Genomic DNA, 25659 nt, shown 5'->3' with positions numbered 1-25659 from the left:
CACAGAAATTAATATTTGTATGAATTAGAGAAACTAGTTAAGAAATATATGTGCTATAATAAGGATGATGCGGAAAGCAAAGATATAATTCTTTCTACAACATTAATGTAATACACGAGAGATGTACACTACACTCGAACAGTATATTTACAAATATTAATAATAACCATCATTGAACCGTAAACCTTTAGGAAAATAAAGCCCGGCTACTCGGTATTTAAAATATATAAATTAATTGTACGTGTATACCGACGTAACTTATGCATGGTGATTCTATTATTGGTAGTAATCTTAAAAATTTAAATACTGGTATATTCTGTTGGCGATTGCACGTTAAAACTCAACGGCATCTGGCAATAGACACAATATAATTTCTTCCATTCCAATATTTAAGGGAAACTCATGTATTAATAATATACATATGTTTTTTTACCATTTAATGTAATATATAAAGTACAATAAATCAGCTTTCTCCATACTCCCGTCAAAGTATTGAAAACTGTTTCGATTTGGGTAATGTCTTCAAATTTAGTCTTTATTGTATCAGATCGTAGAAATAAAATCCAGAAAACGTATTGCGCCTAAAGATAGCATAACACCACACTTTACAGTTTATTCACTCATTACGTTGACCAATGATAAATATTCTAAGTTTCTTTTGTACTGCAGAATTGTCATAATCTTGAAATGGGAAACATGTATTATGTATAAATAATGTAAAGTCTAGTAAATGCTGCAATATCTCTCGTGTTTCAAATAAATTAACGATCTACAAACAAATATCGCCCAGGATCTACATCTACAGAAATCCAAGTCCGCAGGAAAACACTTTAATCTGCCTCTTTGAGCGGGGCTAATTTTTCCAGATGTTGTTCGGCCTAAACAAACAGATCTCTCGCTCAGTTGCCGCTCCCCAGGGGACGCTCCCCTCGTCTTGATCCCTCGGTGACCGAGTTTCCACCCTCCCACTGAGCACGGCTACACAGCCAAGTCCGGTGAACTGATAAGAACTCAGGCCTGTCGGTCCACTCACAGTCAGACGATGTGTTTACTGCAATACTAAACTGTTGAATGTGTTATTATTCTATTCTTACTTACGATGTGTACGAAAACGTTTTGTTTGATGCTCTTGGACAATATTCTACATTATAAAAGTATATCTTGCTTTTAGGTAATTAAATCTAACATTTGATGTACATATATGGTATCAATAGAAAGCTGATACACTCTAAATGTGAAGTGTGTCCACCTAAAACCCCACTTGGCAACCAAAGTCCCAATGGTAACCTTATGGGAGCATTTTTGTCTAGTTTTAAACAGTTGATTACTAAAACACACGTGTTGCTCAAGCAGATATTCTCAATATATTAACGAAGACAATATCAGCCGATTGGTTCTAACACCCACCAACCAACTTAATATCACCTTATTTTTGTATGATTGTTTGCATCGTACATATATATACAAATTAAATTAATCTACTAATTTTACTCCAAATTGATAAAAATCTTATTGATAAAGTCGAGGCATTCATGGCCCACAAACTCCAGCAAATAAAACAGGTGTTATTCAGAAGCCTTTATTAAATACAAAATGATAAAATACTCCGGAGCAGGTTTGAAAGATTAATTCAATAGACCTTCATATAAAAAATTTTAATTCCCAAACTGTTTACATGAATTCCAATATTTTAAATACACCTAAGAAAATTATTGATCAAATTCAGACTTCTCAAAACGATAAATTCTATATCAAAAATAGGAAATTGTAATTTTGTGTCAGAAATAAAACTGTGTCAAAGATACAGTAAAATAATTAAAGTCAGTACAAACTAAAAATAATTTTCAATTATTATATATTATATATATATATATATATATATTATATATATATATATATATATATACATTATGAACTATTAAACTTTCATTAACTACTTTAAATATCCAAATACTATCAAAGTCAACTCCGATGTAATCCTAGAAAGGCATTATGTTTTACTACGATGTAATAGTTCCGTGGGGAAGCAGTTGTTTATCTATTGTATCAATATTTCAATACTTAGAACATGTAACGTCATTTAAGTTCTAAAATGTGAAATAAATTGTTTCAAGCACACTAGAGCTGTATTAGAATACAGTTATGTATCCAATGAGTCTTCATATTAAACAAAAACTTGCATTTACTTTGTTTACGTCATTATGTTGAATATAAAAACAAGGTACCACCCCGATATCCTGTTACAAAAATGTCATTCCACCATTGAATTACCGTAGTCTAAAGATTAATTAAGTTACGTGCATTCAAGCTACATAAAGACATACCTCTGTAGAGGCAGATAAATTAGTAAACGTAAAAGAGCAATGGTCTAATGAACAGGACAATGCATTACTGTAATGACATTCTTCAAACAACGCTATCAGACATGCAGGTGGAACAATGCATTGTTCTGAACCTTGTTTCCACGAGCAAACGTAGTTGTATTAGATACTACGTGTGTCTACACAAGAGTATGTATAGCTTGTTCTAGTGAGTGATACCAATTTAAACCGTTATCATTTCATTGAAAAAAATAATCAATGTCACATGTTATCAATTTTAATTATTTTATTTGCACTAAACCTTAATCTAATGAGCGTATAACGAAACTAAAGGTTCCTGTTAATCGACTTTGTTGCCTCACAGCTGATTAACTCATGTACTTGTCTGTTACACAAAATCGTCCCGGTTTTCCTCGAGACGAGTACGAGAACGGTGATATCAAAGGTCTGTGCACTACACAGTTATCAAAGTTGTATTCACCAACAGTTTTAGACATTCAAAAACATTGACTAGAGAAAAAAATATATAATATCCCCACATGCTTCTGGAGAATAAACAAAACTAAAAAATAAAAAGCAACAGTGCACATTTAATGAGATGAGTTAATGGCAGACGATTCATACAATTTAAATTTGACTCAGTGGACGGAAAAATACGTCAACAAATAGATGTTCCTTCGCTTTGCTTACAATTTTTAAAAGATACATTACAAAGTATTATAGGCCACTTTGTTATAGTTTAACTATATCACCATTATATATTGTTGACTTACTAACCAAAGTGTAACTTATACAATTTAGGTCAAAGAATGTACTCATGAAGAGGATCTTTGCATAAAATGTAAGAGCAAGAAAAGATACGTAATCATAAGTTAATTTAATGCAGATGACGGACAAATACTTCAAAAAAATGGATCAATACTTGGCTTTGTCTGCAGTTCTTAAAACATGCATTACAAATTATGAAAAAGTGTATAAGCCATTCTGCTATACTTTTAACAAACACAATCACAATACATACTGTTGACTTACTAACCGAAGTGTATTTTATACAATTCAAAGAGTGTACTCATGAAGAGGAATTTTGTATAAACTTTTTAAAATAAGAAAGTATTTTTACGTAAGTGGAAATTTTGGACATGCGGGATTTCTTGCAGATGATATTATTTTAAAATACTTTGGATGCAATTTTTAATGAAAAGCACTTGTGTAAATAAAGTTAGTTAAATAACAAAATCAGTTTAGTTTCTTAAGTAGTAGTAAATTTATTTAATTTTTTTCTCAGACCATAGAAACTATAATTTAAAGAATTTGGTAAAAACAATTTGACTTGTGCTTATGTTTATGTTTGTTATTAAACAAATAAACCCCCACTTCGACCGTTCAATTTAGTATATTTAATATGGTGACCAGAATCTTTTAAAAAATTGTCTGAAGTTTCTATACGTTTGTGGAAAAGGTTCGTGTTGTTTGACAGCGTTTGATTGCCAATGTTTTTTGTGCTGAGTGTTATCTATCTTTTTTGTACATTACGTTCACGTGACTATTTATACAATGCCTTCTGTGAAGCTACTTCCTGCTCAGAAGGAAAAATAAAATGTGAAAAGCATTGCATTATTATTATTATTATTAATCGAATGCGCTTGTATCTAAATAAAACATTTGTGTAAGATAAGGTTAGTTTATTTGCAGAAAAAGTCACAAAACTAAAAAAAAGTATAAAAGGATTTATTATATTAATAAGTTTTAATATGCACTATAATTGCTTTGATCATTAACAACAGCTTGACTTAGACTTTATAGTATCCAACCTGTTTAGCGTCAGTCAACCAAGCAACCAAAACGAGACATATTGGTATAAAAAAACCTATAAATATGCCTTATCTATCGTGTAAATTATTAAGTTTTTTAATTCATGCAAGCAAAAGTAGCAACTGTTTGGTTCTGCATCATTCTGAAATATCGCTTGGATATATGCAGAGTAATTAACGGCGTTCATGTCAAGCAATCGTTACAATTTCCGAATATACATTAAAACTTCTAAATACAACATATTGTTCTATCCAGTTTTAAATATGTTTGAACTCTTCGTCTGCAAGCAACATAAACGTATTTTTGCACTATACTATTAGAACAATAAACTTATTACTATTATAAATGTATAAAGTATTTCGAGATGTTGTGTAAGATTTCAAGAATTGTGAGAATTGAAGATAACACAAGAACACAATTATTATCACAATGCCTTTGTTAAAGTTAACCTATCAATCCTATCAATCTTGGTTGTTCAACCGTGTTAAATTTGATGTAACAAAAATACAGTCATCGAAGTGCACATTACTACAGCCGTACTTCCGACCTACTGGAAACCATACTTTTGGTTTTATGTGAAATTAAACAACATTCAATGACACGTTCGGGTAAATACTAATAGTAATTTACGAAGGATAAGAATGATCTGGTAATTGAAGCTGACCTTGTACAACACTATGTTATTACGCGTACGGTCGAGTCCATAATATAGGAGGAACCTGCTTATGTTGTAAGTTCACATATTACATCCACACGTAACAAACAGGCTTCGCTGAGGTTGCGTGCAACACTCTACCCATCATGTTCGCTAGCGCTCAGCCAAATCACATGGAGTGACATCTACCATCAACGAACTCAGTATTTATTTTATAGAACTTGACCTTCTTGCATAATTTCAAGGCTATAGGTCAGTTTATTCTCGATATATCGTTTGTAAAAATTACAAACAGACAAATAAGATTCAAAATAACTTAGCTAACGCTCAGCCAAATCGCATGGAGTGACATCTACCATCATCGAACTCAGTATTTATTTTATAGAACTTGAGCTTCTTGCATAATTTCAAGGCTATAGGTCAGTTTATTCTCGATATATCGTTTGTAAAAATTACAAACAGACAAATAAGATTCAAAATAACTTAGCTACCGCTCAGCCAAATCGCATGGAGTGACATCTACCATCATCGAACTCAGTATTTACTTTATAGAACTTGAGCTTCTTGCATAATTTCAAGGTTATATGTCAGTTTATTCTCGATATATCTTTTGTAAAAATTACAAACAGACAAATAAGTTTCAAAATAACTTAGCTAACGCTCAGCCTATAAATTCCACTGTTCAAATTTACATATTCAACTCTATTCAAGTATCAACTAGGGTTAACCCGTTCTAGGGTTTGAATTCGTCTTGATTAACAATATGAAATAGACACACCTATCCTGTCACTGGAAATGAAACTATTAAGACTCAATTTGATAAATGCTTTTTTACGAAAAATTATTTTGTAGACTAAAAGCAAGTTAAATCTTTTAAGATCATATCTTATATCCGGCCTCTGCCGATTGAGTGTTATCATAACGTTGACGTCATAGACGATCTTCTCAGAAATTGAATAGCAAATTAAGCTTATTTCCCTAAAAAATTCACACTGTAAATTTATACTACAAACAATAAACAGAACAATAATCACTTACAAGAGAGGAAATATATTAATTGGTACAAGTGTTTGTCGATACGTAAAAGGTAATATTTAAGTATGTATGTACTTTTATTTCAACCGTATGCATAAAACTGTAATTTAAAATGGTAAAAAATCACTTTTGTAAGAATTTACTATTTAACTAATGCTTCAGCATGTATCCGAAGATGGTCTTCTAAATGTTTAAATAACAAGATGTTTACATTCTACCAGCTTCTTCTTATTGGAATCAAATGCTTAATTATAAACAAACACTCCAATAATTAAGAAATTTTAATTTTATTTTGGCCACTCAAAAAAGTTTTAATTATTGGAGTGTTTGTTCATAAATTAAACAAGATGTTTATTTAAAAACAAGTTCATTAAAAAAAGTCGTACTCTATGTTTTTACTACAAACCATAAACAATTTTCAGAACTTTTTTAAAAAAGTAAATGAAAAAGGTAAAAGTAAGTATTCAAAGTACCGAATCATGTCCGTGTTGTTGAGAAAGTAAAAGTTAAGTTTATCCTTATCTTTTTTATCTGCCCACTTTAATTTTATCAGTATTCTTGAAACTGATGTTTGTAAAACGTATCTTTATAATGCAGTTTGTCTACTGTTTTACTCTATGACAGGTGTTGGTTCAGCATGTATCATTCAAAGGTTTTCAAAGGGTTAAAATAACAAATAAAGTTGTCAGATATCAAAGTACCGAGATACGTGTTTGTTGAAAAACGAACTATAATTATTTTGTCATCTGTTCACTTTGATCTAATCCGTTTGTATAAAACTGTAAAGTTAGAATAGTAAAATATATATTTTGTTATAAGATGTACTTAATATTTAACTCTCCGGCAGATGATGGCTCAGCATATATATTCAAAGGGTTTAAATAACAAATAATTATTATTTCTAAAAAGTATCTTACTCTAACACAAGCAATAAGAGTAAACCACATTCCGATATTTTTTAATCGCTGACAAAAAGTAAGTATTGAAAATACCGATATATGTATTTCTTTATAAGATAAAAATTTGATTATACTTATTGAAACAATTATCTACTAACTTTTCTTATCAGTATTCTTAAAACTGTGCCGTTAAAATGGTAAAACATATACAGGGTGGAAAAAAAGTATGGAAACGCTTTCACTAATTTTGTATGGCTTCACTTATACAAATTAAATTTTGTATAACCCTGCGACCAATCCAACGGTTAGGAAACACTTCATCTAACAGATTGCGCACCCGCAAATAGTAATGGGGCGGTGCTCCATCTTGCTGAAACCATACTGCATTAAAATTTGCCCCAAGAAGAGCACGCACTGCTGGCAAAATGTTATTTATCAACATATTGAAATAAATTTCGCCTGTTAGATTTTCATCTATCACAAACGGTCCTACAATGTTATTGTTTATTATTCCAGCCCACATATTCACTTTCTGAGGCCTTTGTGTGTGGCCTTCTATCATCCAGTGTGGATTATGGTCGGCCCAGTAACGGCAATTATGCCTATTAACTTGTCCATTAACAAAGAATGTAGCTTCATCTGAAAACAATATCGAACTTAAAAAATTTTGAATTTCGTCACACTTTCTCATTATTATTTCGCAAAATTCAGTCCTTCGATCAAAATCATCCTCTGCAAGTTCTTGGGTTAGGGTTACTTTAAAAGGGTGATACTTGTTTTTGTGTAAAATATTCAACACTGAGGTATGGCTCATATCAAGATCTTCTGCAGCCACTCTGGCCGAGGTGCTGGGATTTTCAACAAATGTTTGGAGTACATCCAAAGATTTTTGTTCATTTGTTGCCAATTTAGGCCTGCCACTTATTTCGCGATCTTTGACTGTTCTAGTTTCTTCAAATCTATTTACTGTCTTAAACACTGTTGACTTACTAATAGGGGGTCTATCAAGAAAAGTGTCATTAAACAAATGCGCTGTTTCTTCATAGGGACGAACTAGATATCCATACCCACGCATCATAAGCAGCGTGATTCTCTCAAACTCACTAAGTGACATTGCTTTTAAAACTAGTAGAATAAAATGTAAACACTTAAGTAAAAAAATTTATAACTATCGCAGTACCTTCTAGTGAAGACTTTCAACTTTATCTTACGTGGACGAAATTATAACGTAGACTAAAAACCAAGCTGATATTAAAAATACAAAACTGTGGAGTTTTGCTGTGACAGTACTGTTTGTATTGCCTAAACCAGTTTATGTTTGCCTGATATAAAAGGGCTGGAGGGACTGGACCTTGACCTCATGTTGATAAGGAGTTACAGTGGTATTATTGAATATTCTCAGTTTCTTGAAGACAAGACAGGAAAACCCCTATTTACTGTTATCCAACAAATGTAGAGGTAAAAATAATAATTTTTTGTTGGAAATTGTTTTTCAAATTTACATAACCGACATAAAACATACTACTGGAAGTAAATTAGTTACTTCACAAGACTAAATTACTAAATTTCTTTGTCATGAAATTCATACGGCCCGTACTCTGGATAGGGTCAACCTTTTTAAGTGCGGTTTGCGGTAATGAGTTTCTCTTTACTAGACCTTTAATTTGATACCAAACTCGGCCTATGCTTACATTTAAGATTTTCGTCCGACTCCTCACGGGCCGTCCCCCTGAAAAGATAAAATGTCCCCACTGGTCTCAAAAAACTAGGTTCTTAATACAAGTGGTGATGTACAAAATTTAATTTGTATAAGTGAAGCCATACAAAATTAGTGAAAGCGTTTCCATACTTTTTTTCCACCCTGTATTTGTTTAAAGGAGGTTCCTACTATTTGCCAATTGCTAGCTCAGTATGTTTAATCAAGCTGATTTCAAAGGTTTTAAAGAACAGTTTATGTTTATTTCTTTAAAGACAAATGCTATTTTAACAACTCGACAAAAAGTAAGTAGATATCGAGTATCAATATATGGGTTTGTTGAGGAAACGAAAGTATCTACTCACTTTGAAATAAAAATAAACATTCCGAATGTATACTTATCAGAAGTTTTGATCTCAACCTTATGCTGATGCATTGTAAATATGTGTGTTCTTTATAAACATGGTATATTACTTCACTGCCTGCCAGGTGCTGTATAAACATAGATCACTGTGTACATAAACAATACATGACATTAAATACCAACTACCAGAGCCACTCTAAGTGTATAACTATGTGCTGACATATGAACCACAAGGTGTCATGTCCCGTCTTCCTGTCGTCGCAAACACTATAAATTATATACGCAGTATATCAATGCCTCCTAACATTAGAAAGGAGAGCTGTTTACATCAGTTAACAATTCATCGCTACCATTCTCATGAAATATATTAAATATCTCGCACACGAAGCTAACACTATAAATTATATACGCGGTATATCAATGCCTCCTAACATTAGAAAGGAGAGCTGTTTACATCAGTTAACAATTCATCGCTACCATTCTCATGAAATACATTAAATATCTCGCACATGAAGCTAGAACGATTGAATATTGTTTTATATATAAATAATCGTAATTAGTTATATAAAATATCTTAAACATGACTTATGATGAGAAATAAATTCAACTACAAGAAGAATCATTAATTTAAATGATTTATTAATTTTCTGTTAATACGTATAATTTTTTAACCTGCCAATACGAAACATTTATTTGTTTTATGTAAGGAAGGAGTACGCCACAACACGTGTCTTAAAAGGCTACGCTGGTTGCGTAAAGCATTTCAAATCTATAGATAAATTCATTCTCATTCCCACAAAAAAAGTCTTCAAATTTTTGTTCATTGAATTGGTTTCGATATAAATGTTTAGTAATAGAACCCTACACACCAAGACATTATACAATGATGTATGTGTTGGGATAGTTAAGCTACATATTTTAGTATCTCACGGGTTTGAATTTCTTTTGTTTACATAGAAATATATAAATCATAATTATGTTGTATTGAAACATTACAATCTATAAACATTTGCGTTTTAACATGTAATATTCAGGATTCGTAATTTAAAATGGCAAAAAACGATACTCCAAAATTTTCAGGAGATCAAATCCTCAGAGCCATAGTTATTAATTATTCTATTTAAATAAATATAATAATTTTTTAATAACAAATTTATATCATTTTTTTTCTTAAATGTTCACCTCAAGCATCAAAGACACTTTCCAAACAGTACAGCAATGTAACAAAATATTTTATTTCGACAAAAGTATGGGGCCACCAATTAAGGCTAGTATGAAATGAATATTTAATGAAACCATTAAATAGTTTTGCATATTCTTTAACAGGAAAAATTATAGCAATAGTAACATTAAATGAATTAAATTAGACAATGTTTGTTGAACTTGTAATAATTTTCAATTAGAACTACAGACCAATTCCATGTTATCTTGTATCGTGTATTGTGAATGGTAAGAGAGTACTGGTAGTGTTTCAGGTACGATCGTGTACCCACAGCTTGTGTGTATGTGACCACTGTGGCACTCAACATTCCGTGTCCCCGGAGGGAGGTTATGGCGTCGATGAGACGATGCCACGTAACGTGACCGTGTAGATGCAATTGAGCTGCAGCTAGCCTCTAATAGCGAAAGTCGTCTGAACTTGCAAGAAGTTAACTGCGATTAGCACAAATTGTCCGGACGCGCGATAATCCCGTGTCCCCGGAGGGAGGTTATGGCGTCGATGAGACGATGCCACGTAACGTGACCGTGTAGATGCAATTGAGCTGCAGCTAGCCTCTAATAGCGAAAGTCGTCTGAACTTGCAAGAAGTTAACTGCGATTAGCACAAATTGTCCGGACGCGCGATAATCCCGTGTCCCCGGAGGGAGGTTATGGCGTCGATGAGACGATGCCACGTAACGTGACCGTGTAGATGCAATTGAGCTGCAGCTAGCCTCCAATAGCGAAAGTCGTCTGAACTTGCAAGAAGTTAACTGCGATTAGCACAAATTGTCCGGACGCGCGATAATCCCGTGTCCCCGGAGGGAGGTTATGGCGTCGATGAGACGATGCCACGTAACGTGACCGTGTAGATGCAATTGAGCTGCAGCTAGCCTCCAATAGCGAAAGTCGTCTGAACTTGCAAGAAGTTAACTGCGATTAGCACAAATTGTCCGGACGCGCGATAATCCCGTGTCCCCGGAGGGAGGTTATGGCGTCGATGAGACGATGCCACGTAACGTGACCGTGTAGATGCAATTGAGCTGCAGCTAGCCTCCAATAGCGAAAGTCGTCTGAACTTGCCACGACATAAAAAGTTGTAGAGGCTAGCCTTTCTTCACATTGCAAGCGGGTCACCTGGTTAACATATCGGGCATGTAGTGGACCCGGGGCCGTGCTGCTGGCGGTGCGGAGCTAGGAGCTAGCCTTGAGCGGCTTTCGGCACATTCTACACGGCTTACACGTATTTCTGTATGGTTCATAGAGCAACCCATGAAGTCATCCAGTTAACAAACTAGAAATATTTTAGGAATCCTCCTGACAATTTCCGAACTGTTTATTTCTGTATGGTTCATAGAACAACCCATGAAGTCATCCAGTTAACAAACTAGAAATATTTTAGGAGTCCTCCTGACAATTTCCGAACTGTTTACATAGAACTTCAGTAAGTAATTGTTACATTCAGTACACTAAACAACGATCAACATTTAAGTAGCATAAATATAAATGTTTTTATTGAATTTTCAAGAATACATCACTAATCTGCTAATACTAGTAAATTCCACCGTATCGCATTATATACATATATTTTTGTAAATTTTCATAGACCTCCTGTGAAAAACGAAATTAATTTTCAAGTAATATATTTTATGATAGGCTAGTTATGTTAGAATACGTTTTATATTATATATATATATATATATATATATATATATATATATATATATATTATAGTTTTATATATGTATATATATATAGTGTGTGTTTCTACAAATATATATATATATATATATATATAATATTTGTAGTGGACATAAACATTTGGGCTGTACTTATTAACTTTTAATTTTTATTAGAACATTTAAAATTTAAAAATTATTCTTTATAGGCTACATACATAAAGTTTAATAAAACCAACTATATTCACAAAATAAAAAGAGATAAATGAATCTTTTAAGGTAAACTAAAAGTGCAACTAAAAATATGACAAAAAACCAAAAGTCGCAGCTGCTGGGCGGCGTCCGCCAACATCAGCACTAAAGAAGCATTGTTGCAGTGTCCGGCAAATTAAATTTAAAAATACAAAACATCCTAAAATCATTAAAAAAAGAAAAAATACATAAGTAGGTTACGGTCAATAGATATTTCTTTAATAAAATAATAGGTTGTCTATTTCTGATAAACATTTGTAACCATACTACACTGAATGTTTTCATGAAACTGAACGTTTTCGGTATAAATGTAATAGTTAACCAAACGTAAACTTGTTTAACTAAATCTATTTTTATTTTTGTTTTCAATACTAAAAGCCTATTTATTCAATATTTCCACCAGTATAATACAAAAACAGTTTCATAGATTGAAGCTCTTCCATTACTATATTTGGCGCCAAAAATATTTAATGTCTTGTCTGACACCATAAAGAACGGCCTTAAAATTCGTTCTTTTAACTTAATATTGGGATCTTTTTTATGAATGGGTAAATTTACAACTTATGTATAATTTGTCTATATTGTAGCTGTTGTTCGTAGTTTCTCATAATTTCAATAGTTTGTTAACAGTAGTTTAAGATATGTCATTATATGGTATGTTATGACTATGTTCGAAAGATTTTAATTTGTCTATGAATAATAAATTATTTTATTCTATTCCATAATAGAAACAAATAACTGGATAATTTGAAGATATCGTTAAATTTCTACATTGTATTACTTCAGCTTCGTATATATATTTGTTGTAATAGAAATATGTATTTTAAGGAAAAGTTACCGTACCCTATTCTGACATCAAACACAGTTTCAAATGACAGGTTCGTTTAGTTATAGTTCTTATTTAAACATTATAACAAATAAATCAGGAAAGGGTTTTAAATATCTACTTTAAAAGTGTGCTTAAGTTAATAATGCGTCAGAATAAAGCTTAACAAGTACTTATTTAAGACTAATGTTATAGAAAAACTGTTGAAACATAATATTTTAATGATGTTTTAGAATGAAGATGGTGTAACATTTCAACACAAGCAGAACAGTGTGGGTTAGGTCAATGCTAAGTTGTTTCCCGCGGTTTTTATTTAAAACAAATTTAATAGTTTCAAGCGGCCACAACAGTAGTGAATTGAGCACTAAAACCACCACTAATTGTTGAATTAACATTTATTGTATGCTACGTGCAAATAACGTTAGACTATAATAACGGTGAAATAATTGTTTGTGCTTTGGAAATGCTTCATGCATACGAATTACTTTTATATTTCTATTCTTTTTGTTATATTTTCCTATATTCAATTGTATGAACTTACCAAAAGTACGAGCATTGTCAAACATCTTATGCAACATGATATACAAACATCTTACAAATATTGGATCATATATTATGTAAAGTAATACGTGTCTCAAGTATTAAGTATTACTATACGAGTATATGGGATATTGAATGCGTATACAAATGGAGTATTTCTCGCACATATCAATGTCTATTACAGGTTATAATATAATAATGGTACATTTTACGCTTAACAAACTGTAATACAGTCATCTCAATACTAATATTCTCACTGTAATATAATAATATTTTCTGGTTGTATTTCATATAAACTCAACTTGCTTAACTATGAAAATACATTTTACGCTTAACAAACTGTAATACAGTCATCTCAATACTAATATTCTCACTGTAATATAATAATATTTTCTGGTTGTATTTGTTACAAACTCAACTTAACTGGCTTAACTATGAAAATACATTTTACGCTTAACAAACTGCAATACAGTCATCTCAATACTAATATTCTCACTGTAATATAATAATATTTTCTGGTTGTATTTGTTACAAACTCAACTTAACTGGCTTAACTATGAAAATACATTTTACGCTTAACAAACTGTAATACAGTCATCTCAATACCAACATTCTCACTGTAATATAATAATATTTTCTGGTTGTATTTCATATAAACTCAACTTAACTGGCTTAACTATTAAAATAAATTTTACGCTTAACAAACTGTAATACAGTCATCTCAATACTAATATTCTCACTGTAATATAATAATATTTTCTGGTTGTATTTGTTACAAACTCAACTTAACTGGCTTAACTATGAAAATACATTTTACGCTTAACAAACTGTCATACAGTCATCTCAATACCAACATTCTCACTGTAATAATACTTTCTGGTTGTATTTCATATAAACTCAACTTGACTGGCTTAACTATCTATGAAAATACATTTTACGCTTAACAAACTGTAATACAGTCATCTCAATACTAATATTCTCACTGTAATATAATAATATTTTCTGGTTGTATTTGTTACAAACTCAACTTAACTGGCTTAACTATGAAAAGTCCATTTTGCTTATCTGAAAAACTAGTAATATTATTTATATAATACTAATTTTTGAACTGACTAGTCCATGACATCCTGTATATCTTACCGACAAATATTTACAGAAGTTGAATTAATAGATAATACAAATATTTTGATATCACTTATTACATTAAAATGCTGGAGCAGCCTCTATCTCTATATGTCTTCACATTATATAAATCCTCAGTCTGTTATACATAAATTAATAGATAATACAAATATTTTGATATCACTTATTACATTAAAATGCTGGAGCAGCCTCTATCTCTATATGTCTTCACATTATATAAATCCTCAGTCCTGTTATACATAAATTAATAGATAATACAAATATTTTGATATCACTTATTACATAAAAATGCTGGAGCAGCCTCTATCTCTATATGTCTTCACATTATATAAATCCTCAGTCCTGTTATACATAAATTAATAGATAATACAAATATTTTGATATCACTTATTACATTAAAATGCTGGAGCAGCCTCTATCTCTATATGTCTTCACATTATATAAATCCTCAGTCCTGTTATACATAAATTAATAGATAATACAAATATTTTGATATCACTTATTACATTAAAATGTTGGAGCAGCCTCTATCTCTATATGTCTTCACATTATATAAATGCTCAGTCCTGTTATACATAAATTAATAGATAATACAAATATTTTGATATCACTTATTACATTAAAATGTTGGAGCAGCCTCTATCTCTATATGTCTTCACATTATATAAATCCTCAGTCCTGTTATACATAAATTAATAGATAATACAAATATTTTGATATCACTTATTACATTAAAATGTTGGAGCAGCCTCTATCTCTATATGTCTTCACATTATATAAATGCTCAGTCCTGTTATACATAAATTAATAGATAATACAAATATTTTGATATCACTTATTACATTAAAATGTTCGAGCAGCCTCTATCTCTATATGTCTTCACATTATATAAATCCTCAGTCCTGTTATACAAAAATTAATAGATAATACAAATATTTTGATATCACTTATTACATTAAAATGCTTGGAGCAGCCTCTATCTCTATATGTCTTCACATTATATAAATCCTCAGTCCTGTTATACATAAATTAATAGATAATACAAATATTTTGATATCACTTATTACATTAAAATGTTGGAGCAGCCTCTATCTCTATATGTCTTCACATTATATAAATCCTCAGTCCTGTTATACATAAATTAAAATCTTTCTTTCAAATATCATTATTCTCATATTACAAGATATGTATTGGACAAAACAATTTAACACTTTCGTTTGATAATCTTTGAAGCACCTCTGAGGTGAATTATATTGATACGGTCAACGGTCAAAAATTGTAAAGCCCGAGGAACGATAAAAATACATCTTTGATACTACTCGTTAAGTTACACACTATAATAAGAATGCAGTAAGATAGGCTACTATAAGAGTTAAAGTAACAATTAGAAAGACCGTCCAATCAACCACACTTACTACTACTTATTTCCCAACCTAACTTGTATCGTAATCCTGGAAAGTTATAGAATTACGATTGTGCAAAACGTAAAGGAATACAAAGTAGGTAACGTTACGACGTAATTTAATTTAAATGCATAAATAAATAATTAAGTGTAATTAAACTTGTCACCGCCTAGTTTGCGAGAGAACAACAATCTTAATTCTTATTAGATAATACTACTGAAAAGTACATGTGTTTTTTAATTAAAGGCTCAAAGGAAAGGTTATTGCAACTAAATGTTACACTTTCGAATTAATTTGTTGAAAATAAAATGGCAATTCTCTTTTATTATTCTCCACATGCATTACAAATTATATTGCTTTATAAAAATTTACTACTTTAATGATCACATACACCCAAATTGTACTATTATTTATGTTTCTCTGACAATGTTGTATTTTATAAATCTTTACTAAATAAAAACGAGGCTCAAATTCCATGGTACAACGAGGTCAAAATCTTAGATATTTTAAAAGAAACAACTATCTCATGCTGTATTGGTTGCAAATTGCTGTATATAGGTTTTTTTACACGTTGCTGCCATTTTTTGAACACACGTATCACCAAAAGTTCTAGTATCTATGTCCAATGTCGCTGCATATTCTGGTTCATGTAATTATCATAAGTATTTTATGTTCCAGTGAGTTATCTTGTTGTACTTTTTTGTATAACTTTCTTTCTTTTGCCTGTTATGAAAATTTAACTTGACTTTATTGTTTATTTTTCTCTGACATGTTTTCGAAATGTGAGTAGTTATTCTTTCCAAAAAACCCATCTGATTGATTACATTGAGCAACCCATGGCAGCTGTTTGTTCTCATTGCCTTCTGAATTAGAAATTTCAAGGTTTTTCTATATTATATAGGTATATCGTATAGAGTGGAATTAATAATGAAGAAACAATTTTAATCGATTCTAGAGTTTCCTCTGTAATGCTTAAAACCTGAAATATAAACTAAATATTTTATGATTATATTTAATATATTGATCGAAGCCAACTGGTGTTGTTCCCATTAAAATATTATATTTCATTTTGAAAAATTAAACTATTTGATAGTATAAAAGAATTACTTTAAGTTTCAATGCAAAACTAAATAGTGGGTGTTAAATTTATAATTACTCCGAAAACGTATGTATTTTAAATGCACGTTTATATAAAGAATTCGGATTAAAAATGTAAATAACAACTCACTTCAAAACTAATTGCGTTTTATGTTGATTAAATACAATCTGTAAAAATACTTCATTATTTAATCATTATTTACATTAAAAAATCACTTATGTAAAACTTTTGGATAGAATTTGTAAATTTAGATCGTAAAATTATTAGTTTCAAGAGATACATGTATTGTAATGTAAAGTTGTGTTATTCCCCGCCACTATCGGAATGCGTAACTTATTTCAATCACTTTGTTAGGAATAATGGACCCTGCCTTTACGATAAACGCCTAAGTTATCTACGCTCTATGCAATGTAAAGTTGTGTTATTCCCCGCCACTATAGGAATGCGTAAGTTATTTCAATCACTTTGTTAGGAATAATGGACCCCTGCCTTTACGATAAACGCCTAAGTTATCTACGCTCTATGCAATGTAAAGTTGTGTTATTCCCCGCCACTATCGGAATGCGTAAGTTATTTCAATCACTTTGTTAGGAATAATGGACCCTGCCTTTACGATAAACGCCTAAGTTATCTACGCTCTATGCAATGTAAAGTTGTGTTATTCCCCGCCACTATCGGAATGCGTAAGTTATTTCAATCACTTTGTTAGGAATAATGGCCCCTGCCTTTACGATAAACGCCTAAGTTATCTACGCTCTATGCAATGTAAAGTTGTGTTATTCCCCGCCACTATCGGAATGCGTAAGTTATTTCAATCACTTTGTTAGGAATAATGGACCCTGCCTTTACGATAAACGCCTAAGTTATCTACGCTCTATGCAAATTTTATTTCAGTGCGCATTTTAATTAGAATAGTAGTCTTCTAAGTTATAATACTACCGAACTGCGTCTTGTTATAAGATTTTTTACATTTGGTGTGTATTTTCCTATAAATTAACAAGTAGACTACGTTTTTCATACTATTTCAATTGTACTTTTATAAAGATGAACAAATTTTAAATACCAATAGCTGCGACGTTCAGTAACTAGCACATTCTGAGAAGTGACGAAAGCGTATAACGCGTGTATGTGGTGTAGGGAGCGCACCACCGCCCAGGTAAAAGCTCACGCCTACGATTTAGGCGGCATTTTCCACGGAGCGGCGCGCACTCGCTGCTCAGCTCGGTTCCTTGTTTTTATAAGACAATTATCTGGAAATCGGGTTCATTCAAGATTGACAGAATAACACAGGATTGGTCACACCGAGGCCGGGGCGTGATAGTATGTCCCATACCTTGTACACCTGCGACTAGCCGCCTGTCTCCGCGCGGCGCTCGCCTCGCCTCTCCTCACACTTACTGACTGTCACAACAAACTACAGCATTGCTCATTGTACATTTTCATATATCAAAAACATAACAATTGTTTCGATAAGTTGATCTAAAAACGAAAAACGTGTTTCTCTCTTACATTACAGTAAAATTTGTGTGTGTAACGTTGTGCGTATAACGTACATATAACATCTCTAGTTATTTATGGTAATTTGTGTCGTTCCCGTTATTTGCCTCTCTCGCGCTCATTTTCATTTATTTTTTTGAAAAGGATACAGATTTTATGCATGTAAAAACAAATACCTAAGAAGTTTTAGTTGAGGGATTTTTAGCAATTTGTCACGTAAGAACAAAAACAATAGCGCCTACAAAAAAGACTAGTTTTCCTCGGTCTGTAAAGAAATAAAGGTCCTTTGTCCTTATTATATTACTCTGTTTTAGCACTTGTTAGCTCTAATTGTAATATTTCACTACATTACAATATTGATTTCACAAGTGATAGCCATGAAGTTGTTTTGCGTCAGTGGCCTACTACTGATGACGCACATCAATAAGGTTACGTGACACTGGGTTCCTACCTTGGACTGGGCAGCGTAGTCTAGAGCCAACATGCAGTCGTTGTAGCCGTTCTCCGTCTTGATGGTGGTGGGCATGGGGCTGGCCGTGCCGCAGAATTGGCTGACAGACTCCCTGTACCAGGGGTACATGGTCACACTGGCAACACGATCACGATCACGATCACAAGTCACCACACCATCGACACCACAATATCGCCGACGCTATCTGAGAGACACGCGCCGCGCCGTGCAGACCGGTCCGATTCCAAGTTTTTTGACCGATATGAGGCGGTTTTTTAGAGCAATCAAAAAATGCGAACCGGCGGGCGGCGGAGTGGCCGGTGAATGAGTGTTTGTGTGTTGTTTGATGAGCCACCACACCACGCGACTCGTTCGGGGATCTCCGTCGGCGCTCGGGTGCGCTCGGAAGCGCCCGCCCACTCCGCCGCGACCTCTCCCAACACTTCATTCAAAAATCAAATCGGCTTTTTGCATGTGATGTGAGATCGGAGCGGGAGTGCGGCGACTGGCTGTGATACCCTGCCGCAGATAATAGAGACCGGGCTATGCGGTGGTGTACGGCACGGCCGTGTGCGCTGGACTAGCCCGAGAACACTGAGCAGCCGAGTCCGGCGGCAGAACGGTAGCGGCTAGCCGTCCTCGAGCCTGCCGACCTATCTCTTTCTCTCTCGCGATCTCTTCCACTGCGAGCTCCACCATCTCCTCCGTCACCCAATGACAATCAAATATCAGTTTCATCATTAATGCCGCCGACTTTTTCAGTAATGATGCCAAGACATGTTGAGATATTCATTATTGCAATGAGTAACTTGTCCAGCTATTTTTACAAGGAGAGCATCTGGAAGAATATTAGAAATTTTTATGTTATCTATAAATAGAAACATCAAGTGTTTTTTTACTCGTTTGAAATAATTTAATTTTATGTTGCGTCATATAGCGTGCAAATGTCATGTATACGTCCTTATGTTTCTGAATGTATTTTTAATACAGGCATTCGTAATTTTTATGTTATCTATAAATAGAAACATCAAGTGTTTTTACTCGTTTGAAATAATTTAATTTTATGTTGCGTCATATAGCGTGCAAATGTCATGTATACGTCCTTATGTTTCTGAATGTATTTTTAATACAGGCATTCGTAATTTTTATGTTATCTATAAATAGAAACATCAAGTGTTTTTACTCGTTTGAAATAATTTAATTTTATGTTGCGTCATATAGCGTGCAAATGTCATGTATACGTCCTTATGTTTCTGAATGTATTTTTAATACAGGCATTCGTAATTTTTATGTTATCTATAAATAGAAACATCAAGTGTTTTTTTACTCGTTTGAAATAATTTAATTTTATGTTGCGTCATATAGCGTGCAAATGTCATGTATACGTCCTTATGTTTCTGAATGTATTTTTAATACAGGCATTCGTAATTTTTATGTTATCTATAAATAGAAACATCAAGTGTTTTTTACTCGTTTGAAATAATTTAATTTTATGTTGCGTCATATAGCGTGCAAATGTCATGTATACGTCCTTATGTTTCTGAATGTATTTTTAATACAGGCATTCGTAATTTTTATGTTATCTATAAATAGAAACATCAAGTGTTTTTTACTCGTTTGAAATAATTTAATTTTATGTTGCGTCATATAGCGTGCAAATGTCATGTATACGTCCTTATGTTTCTGAATGTATTTTTAATACAGGCATTCGTAATTTTTATGTTATCTATAAATAGAAACATCAAGTGTTCTTTACTCGTTTGAAATAATTTAATTTTATGTTGCGTCATATAGCGTGCAAATGTCATGTATACGTCCTTATGTTTCTGAATGTATTTTTAATACAGGCATTCGTAATTTTTATGTTATCTATAAATAGAAACATCAAGTGTTTTTTACTCGTTTGAAATAATTTAATTTTATGTTGCGTCATATAGCGTGCAAATGTCATGTATACGTCCTTATGTTTCTGAATGTATTTTTAATACAGGCATTCGTTTTATTGATTACATACTGTTTAAGAATTATAAATACTTCAATCAGAAATAAATTTTGATTCGTTATACTTTATAAATACGTAAAATTATATCAACTCATTTGAAAGATCGCCAAATGTATACGAACACTTTCTTTTAGAAGAGCCATTATAACTGCATATTAAAAATTGTCTTTATTTACTTCTTGGGCTGTGGCTATTCCAGACATTCCGTCGCCAAGACTCAGATTTCTAAATCTCCTAGTACCGTGGCGAGCACATAACAAAACTATAATAATGAAACGATTTTTGCAAATGTAACGCAACCAATTCTTTTAAAATGTAAAGGGACAAGGCGGTGTGAAGAATCTCTCACCTTTCTTCAAGCTCGATATGTAACCTTTTTTATTTGTTAAGAGCAAAATAAAAATGTTGAGTCTTATAGTAGTTTCTAGAATGGACATGTAGCATACCTTTAAACGTAAGTATTGTGACATGTATGCATCGTTCTAAAAAAAGATTATTTGTTTAAGACAAGAACATTTCACTTAATTTTTGAATTATTTGATAGGAAATTAGCTATTGTAGCCATTATTGTGCGCAAATAACATCAACAAACAAACTAGACATTTACTTAAATCAATCAAACTTTTCTACAATTTTTTTGTTTGTGTTGTATGTTGTTCTACAAACTCTAATACATAGTCATTAGAAATTGCGTTTGAAACGTTTAAGCTGACAACGCAAACGTTGCGTTTGTAGTTTTGCGCTCTTTTGGAAAATGATATAGTGGTTAAGACTGTGAAGTTGTTTTACACAATTTCGTATTTCTCTAATTTTAACACAGATAGCATGATCAACGAATTCTATTTCTCATCCGTTTTTTCCATATTAATGAAATAGGCTTTAACTTCACAGTTTCGATTAAGACCTAGTAGTCATTTCAAGATTCAATAGAAATGACGATCTCAGAAACTACAATCTGAATATAATAAAACTGTACAACAATGTGTTTTGCATTGTACCGGTCACTCAAAAGGGTTATAACTCTCTGATATCAAGGTTTTTTAAAGTTAAGCGTAGAAATAAATACAATACCGAGACATTTTTACGTATAATCACGCTACCTAATAACTTAATTCGGTAAAATACTATTATATGCCCCAAAATATTAAACTTCTTTCTATACTAAAATGAATGACCTAAAACAATTCCACACTAAATTGCGCCTGATAAGAATCACTTTTGAGGCGATATCAGTGAATCTAACTAACGTCTGATCGGTATCAGACAAAGAATTTACTTGTTGGTCAGTCAGGATTAGAGAATAAATTTGTATTTGACAGCTCTCTCAGACGTTAAAGATCACACCTTCTACAATTTTATTCTTTGACTTTATCTCGTGGGATATATCCGTTCGTTGCGGTGGCACTAATGTGCCATTCTGAAACTTCAAAATGCTTTTTAATCTTTTTCACACGATTATATAGGACTTTTTTTTGTTTTAGACCTTATTTGTGTAGATAAAAAAATATTAGGAGGCTTAAAACGGAGTTTTATCCTTCATTCCACACATAGAAAATGGTAACCGTGGAATTGTATCTACCTGGAGTCTTTATCTTAGAGTACAAATTTGTTTAAAAACATAAATAAAATATTAATCTTGCTGTAAATTAATCTAAGCCAGAACTGGATTATAATTTATCAATCTTGTTGAATAGCTATCTTATCTTCTTAGAAATGGTTCTGAAGAGTTACGTTACAGTACCAACTACTGTAATTAAAAACTACCAAACCAAATACCCTACAACGTTGCGTAGACATTCATGCTACCTCTTATGCTAATTAAGAAATTGTTTTGTTTGTAGCTTATATCACGAAATACGGTTATCTTATTTATTAAGACACTTCACCATATTTACGGTTAAACTAAGATACTAAACTTCATGTCGATCAGGTAAATCAGAAATAAGGTTTTATTGTTTATCCTGTCTATAATCACTTACCTCGATAATGCTTGGAAACAATTTAATATAAATTAGTTTAATGCATTTTATTTGGATTCAAACATTAATGGATTTAGACTTTCACACATCATTACAACACGTGATGTTATAATATGGAAAAGTTATATATAGTAACTGGAAGTCGTTGCTTTTGAGGATTTCTCTAATCATGTTCTCTAAGCTTCTGAACCGTGACGTGAATTATTTCCAATTTTCCTTGATAATTATTTTAAAGTTTTTTGTGTATTTTAATTTGTATTTTTACTTAATTCTGCTTGTTTTGTGCATTCGAACATTGGGAGTTTTAATATGATAGAAACTGTATTCTCCTTTTGGTGTTTAACTCTGAAGAAACTTAGTAGATTGGATCTGCGTTATTGTCAGACTCTAAATACAACAATCAGATTTCATGCAGTTGAAAGTGTTCATAAAGGAACTGGATGGAATTTAGTTGAAATACACTATAAATAGTATATTTAGGTCTCAAGATTGACCCCTGTGGTACCTCCTATATAAGTAGTTGGCATTCCGATAAATATCTTTATTCCCTTGATCCCGATGCATCCACAGAATAACTTACAAAATATTGTTTTTAGAGCTACCAATTTGAAGATAAGGGCATGGCTTTGTTACACATAAATCGTTCCCCTAAAAATACGGATTTTAAAAGTGGAAAGGTTCTTACTTATTTACGTAGTAGATGTAGGTCTTTTACGATTTTACTTTACAGATGATTAAAATTGTGGAAGATAAATACTGCATATCATTTCGTTAGAAAATATACAATTATAGAACTATACTAAATTGTTTAGTTATCAGATATAAATAGATTGCGTTTCAACTCTAAAGTGAGTTTTCTTGTTTGTTAGTAAATTGTGGAAGATAAATACTGCATATCATTTCGTTAGAAAATATACAATTATTGAACTATACTAAATTGTTTAGTTATCAGATATAAATAGATTGCGTTTCAACTCTAAAGTGAGTTTTCTTGTTTGTTAGTAAATTGTGGAAGATAAATACTGCATATCATTTCGTTAGAAAATATACAATTATTGAACTATACTAAATTGTTTAGTTATCAGATATAAATAGATTGCGTTTCAACTCTAAAGTGAGTTTTCTTGTTTGTTAGTAAATTGTGGAAGATAAATACTGCATATCATTTCGTTAGAAAATATACAATTATTGAACTATACTAAATTGTTTAGTTATCAGATATAAATAGATTGCGTTTCAACTCTAAAGTGAGTTTTCTTGTTTGTTAGTAAATTGTGGAAGATAAATACTGCATATCATTTCGTTAGAAAATATACAATTATTGAACTATACTAAATTGTTTAGTTATCAGATATAAATAGATTGCGTTTCAACTCTAAAGTGAGTTTTCTTGTTTGTTAGTAAATTGTGGAAGATAAATACTGCATATCATTTCGTTAGAAAATATACAATTATTGAACTATACTAAATTGTTTAGTTATCAGATATAAATAGATTGCGTTTCAACTCTAAAGTGAGTTTTCTTGTTTGTTAGTAAATTGTGGAAGATAAATACTGCATATCATTTCGTTAGAAAATATACAATTATTGAACTATACTAAATTGTTTAGTTATCAGATATAAATAGATTGCGTTTCAACTCTAAAGTGAGTTTTCTTGTTTGTTAGTAAATTGTGAATAAATGTATAAGAATGTGGTGACGATATTTCGTAATCTTAAAATAAAATTAATCAGTTTTATTCTATTTATTTTAACTGTTCAAAAGTTAAGGTTTATAAAACATTTCCAACTTTTGAGATTAAATTATATAACTGCACGAAACAATGAACCGCAATATAAACTTGTACTTTCCGTTGATAAATTAATAATCAAAGACGTTCATTACTATAAGTTTTACAATATAGCTAGACATGAATCACCGACTATGTTACAGTTTGATGAGTCTACATTGTGTCTATAGTTTGTTGATTCTAACCTTGCTGTGACGTCGAAGACGTGTTGAAAAGGAGTTAATTTGGCTCAAGGAATAAATTCAATGCAACCTTTCAATATATCATCAAACTTCATTCTGTCTCTCCGATTTTTAAATTTAAAATAAAACTCGCAGGAAGTCAAGTAAAAACAGTAAAACGACGATTTAAAATAGTATTCTCTGTATTGCAAATATCATTTTGTTCAAATCTAATACAATAATGTATTAATCGGTAAAATGTAGACGTAGAAGTTGCCTAACAGGGGTTCAAGTAGACTATACAAGACTGTTGAACTATACATATAATTATAATTATTGCACTTTAGTATATATCTTGTGAAATCCAGTAACTCACTTAACGCACAGGCCAGATTTCCTAAAGCGATACATCTGAATGTTTAACGTTTAAATACGTTTAAATGTCGAGTTATTGAAAGGCAAATAACGTCGGCAAGTTTTAATCCTGCAAGGTTAACGCCATAATTAAAGTTCACGTTCTAACGATTCATAAATATAGCGCTATCACAAACAAAGGCCTATGCTGCAACCTGAGAGCATAAAAATAATAATGCTTTTAATTATTATAAAGGGTGTAAAAAATGTTCCGCACGGGCTTGATAATTTCCGAATGATTACAAGTAAAGCAATAAAACTGGGTACAGCATTACTGCACCTATAAACCTACTTTTCGAAGTAACTACCATATTTTTGTCATATCAGCGGGATGGTCCACAAGTAGGCAGAAGAAAATCTTAAATGAGAGCATAGATCGAGTAGTACACCAAATTAAAGGTCGTATATCGTAAATGTTTCAAACTATACACCAGCATAATG

At 31.9% G+C, this 25659-nt stretch overlaps 1 protein-coding gene across 2 annotated transcripts in view; it reads right to left on the bottom strand.

The window, feature by feature from the left end:
- Positions 1 to 19471, bottom strand: part of LOC124361728 (zinc finger protein rotund-like) — a 476333-nt gene extending 456862 nt beyond the window's left edge. For both annotated transcript variants that reach the window (XM_046815673.1, XM_046815674.1), the window contains exon 1: positions 18873 to 19471. In XM_046815673.1, coding sequence (XP_046671629.1) covers positions 18873 to 19001 — 129 coding nt within the window. In that variant the 5' untranslated portion in view covers positions 19002 to 19471. The remainder of the gene's footprint in view (positions 1 to 18872) is intronic.
- Positions 19472 to 25659: the final 6188 nt, after the last annotated feature.

Source organism: Homalodisca vitripennis, chromosome 5, assembly GCF_021130785.1.
Source record: "Homalodisca vitripennis isolate AUS2020 chromosome 5, UT_GWSS_2.1, whole genome shotgun sequence".
Classification (NCBI taxonomy): domain Eukaryota; kingdom Metazoa; phylum Arthropoda; class Insecta; order Hemiptera; family Cicadellidae; genus Homalodisca; species Homalodisca vitripennis.
This window is presented reverse-complemented; position numbering and strand designations above follow the sequence as displayed.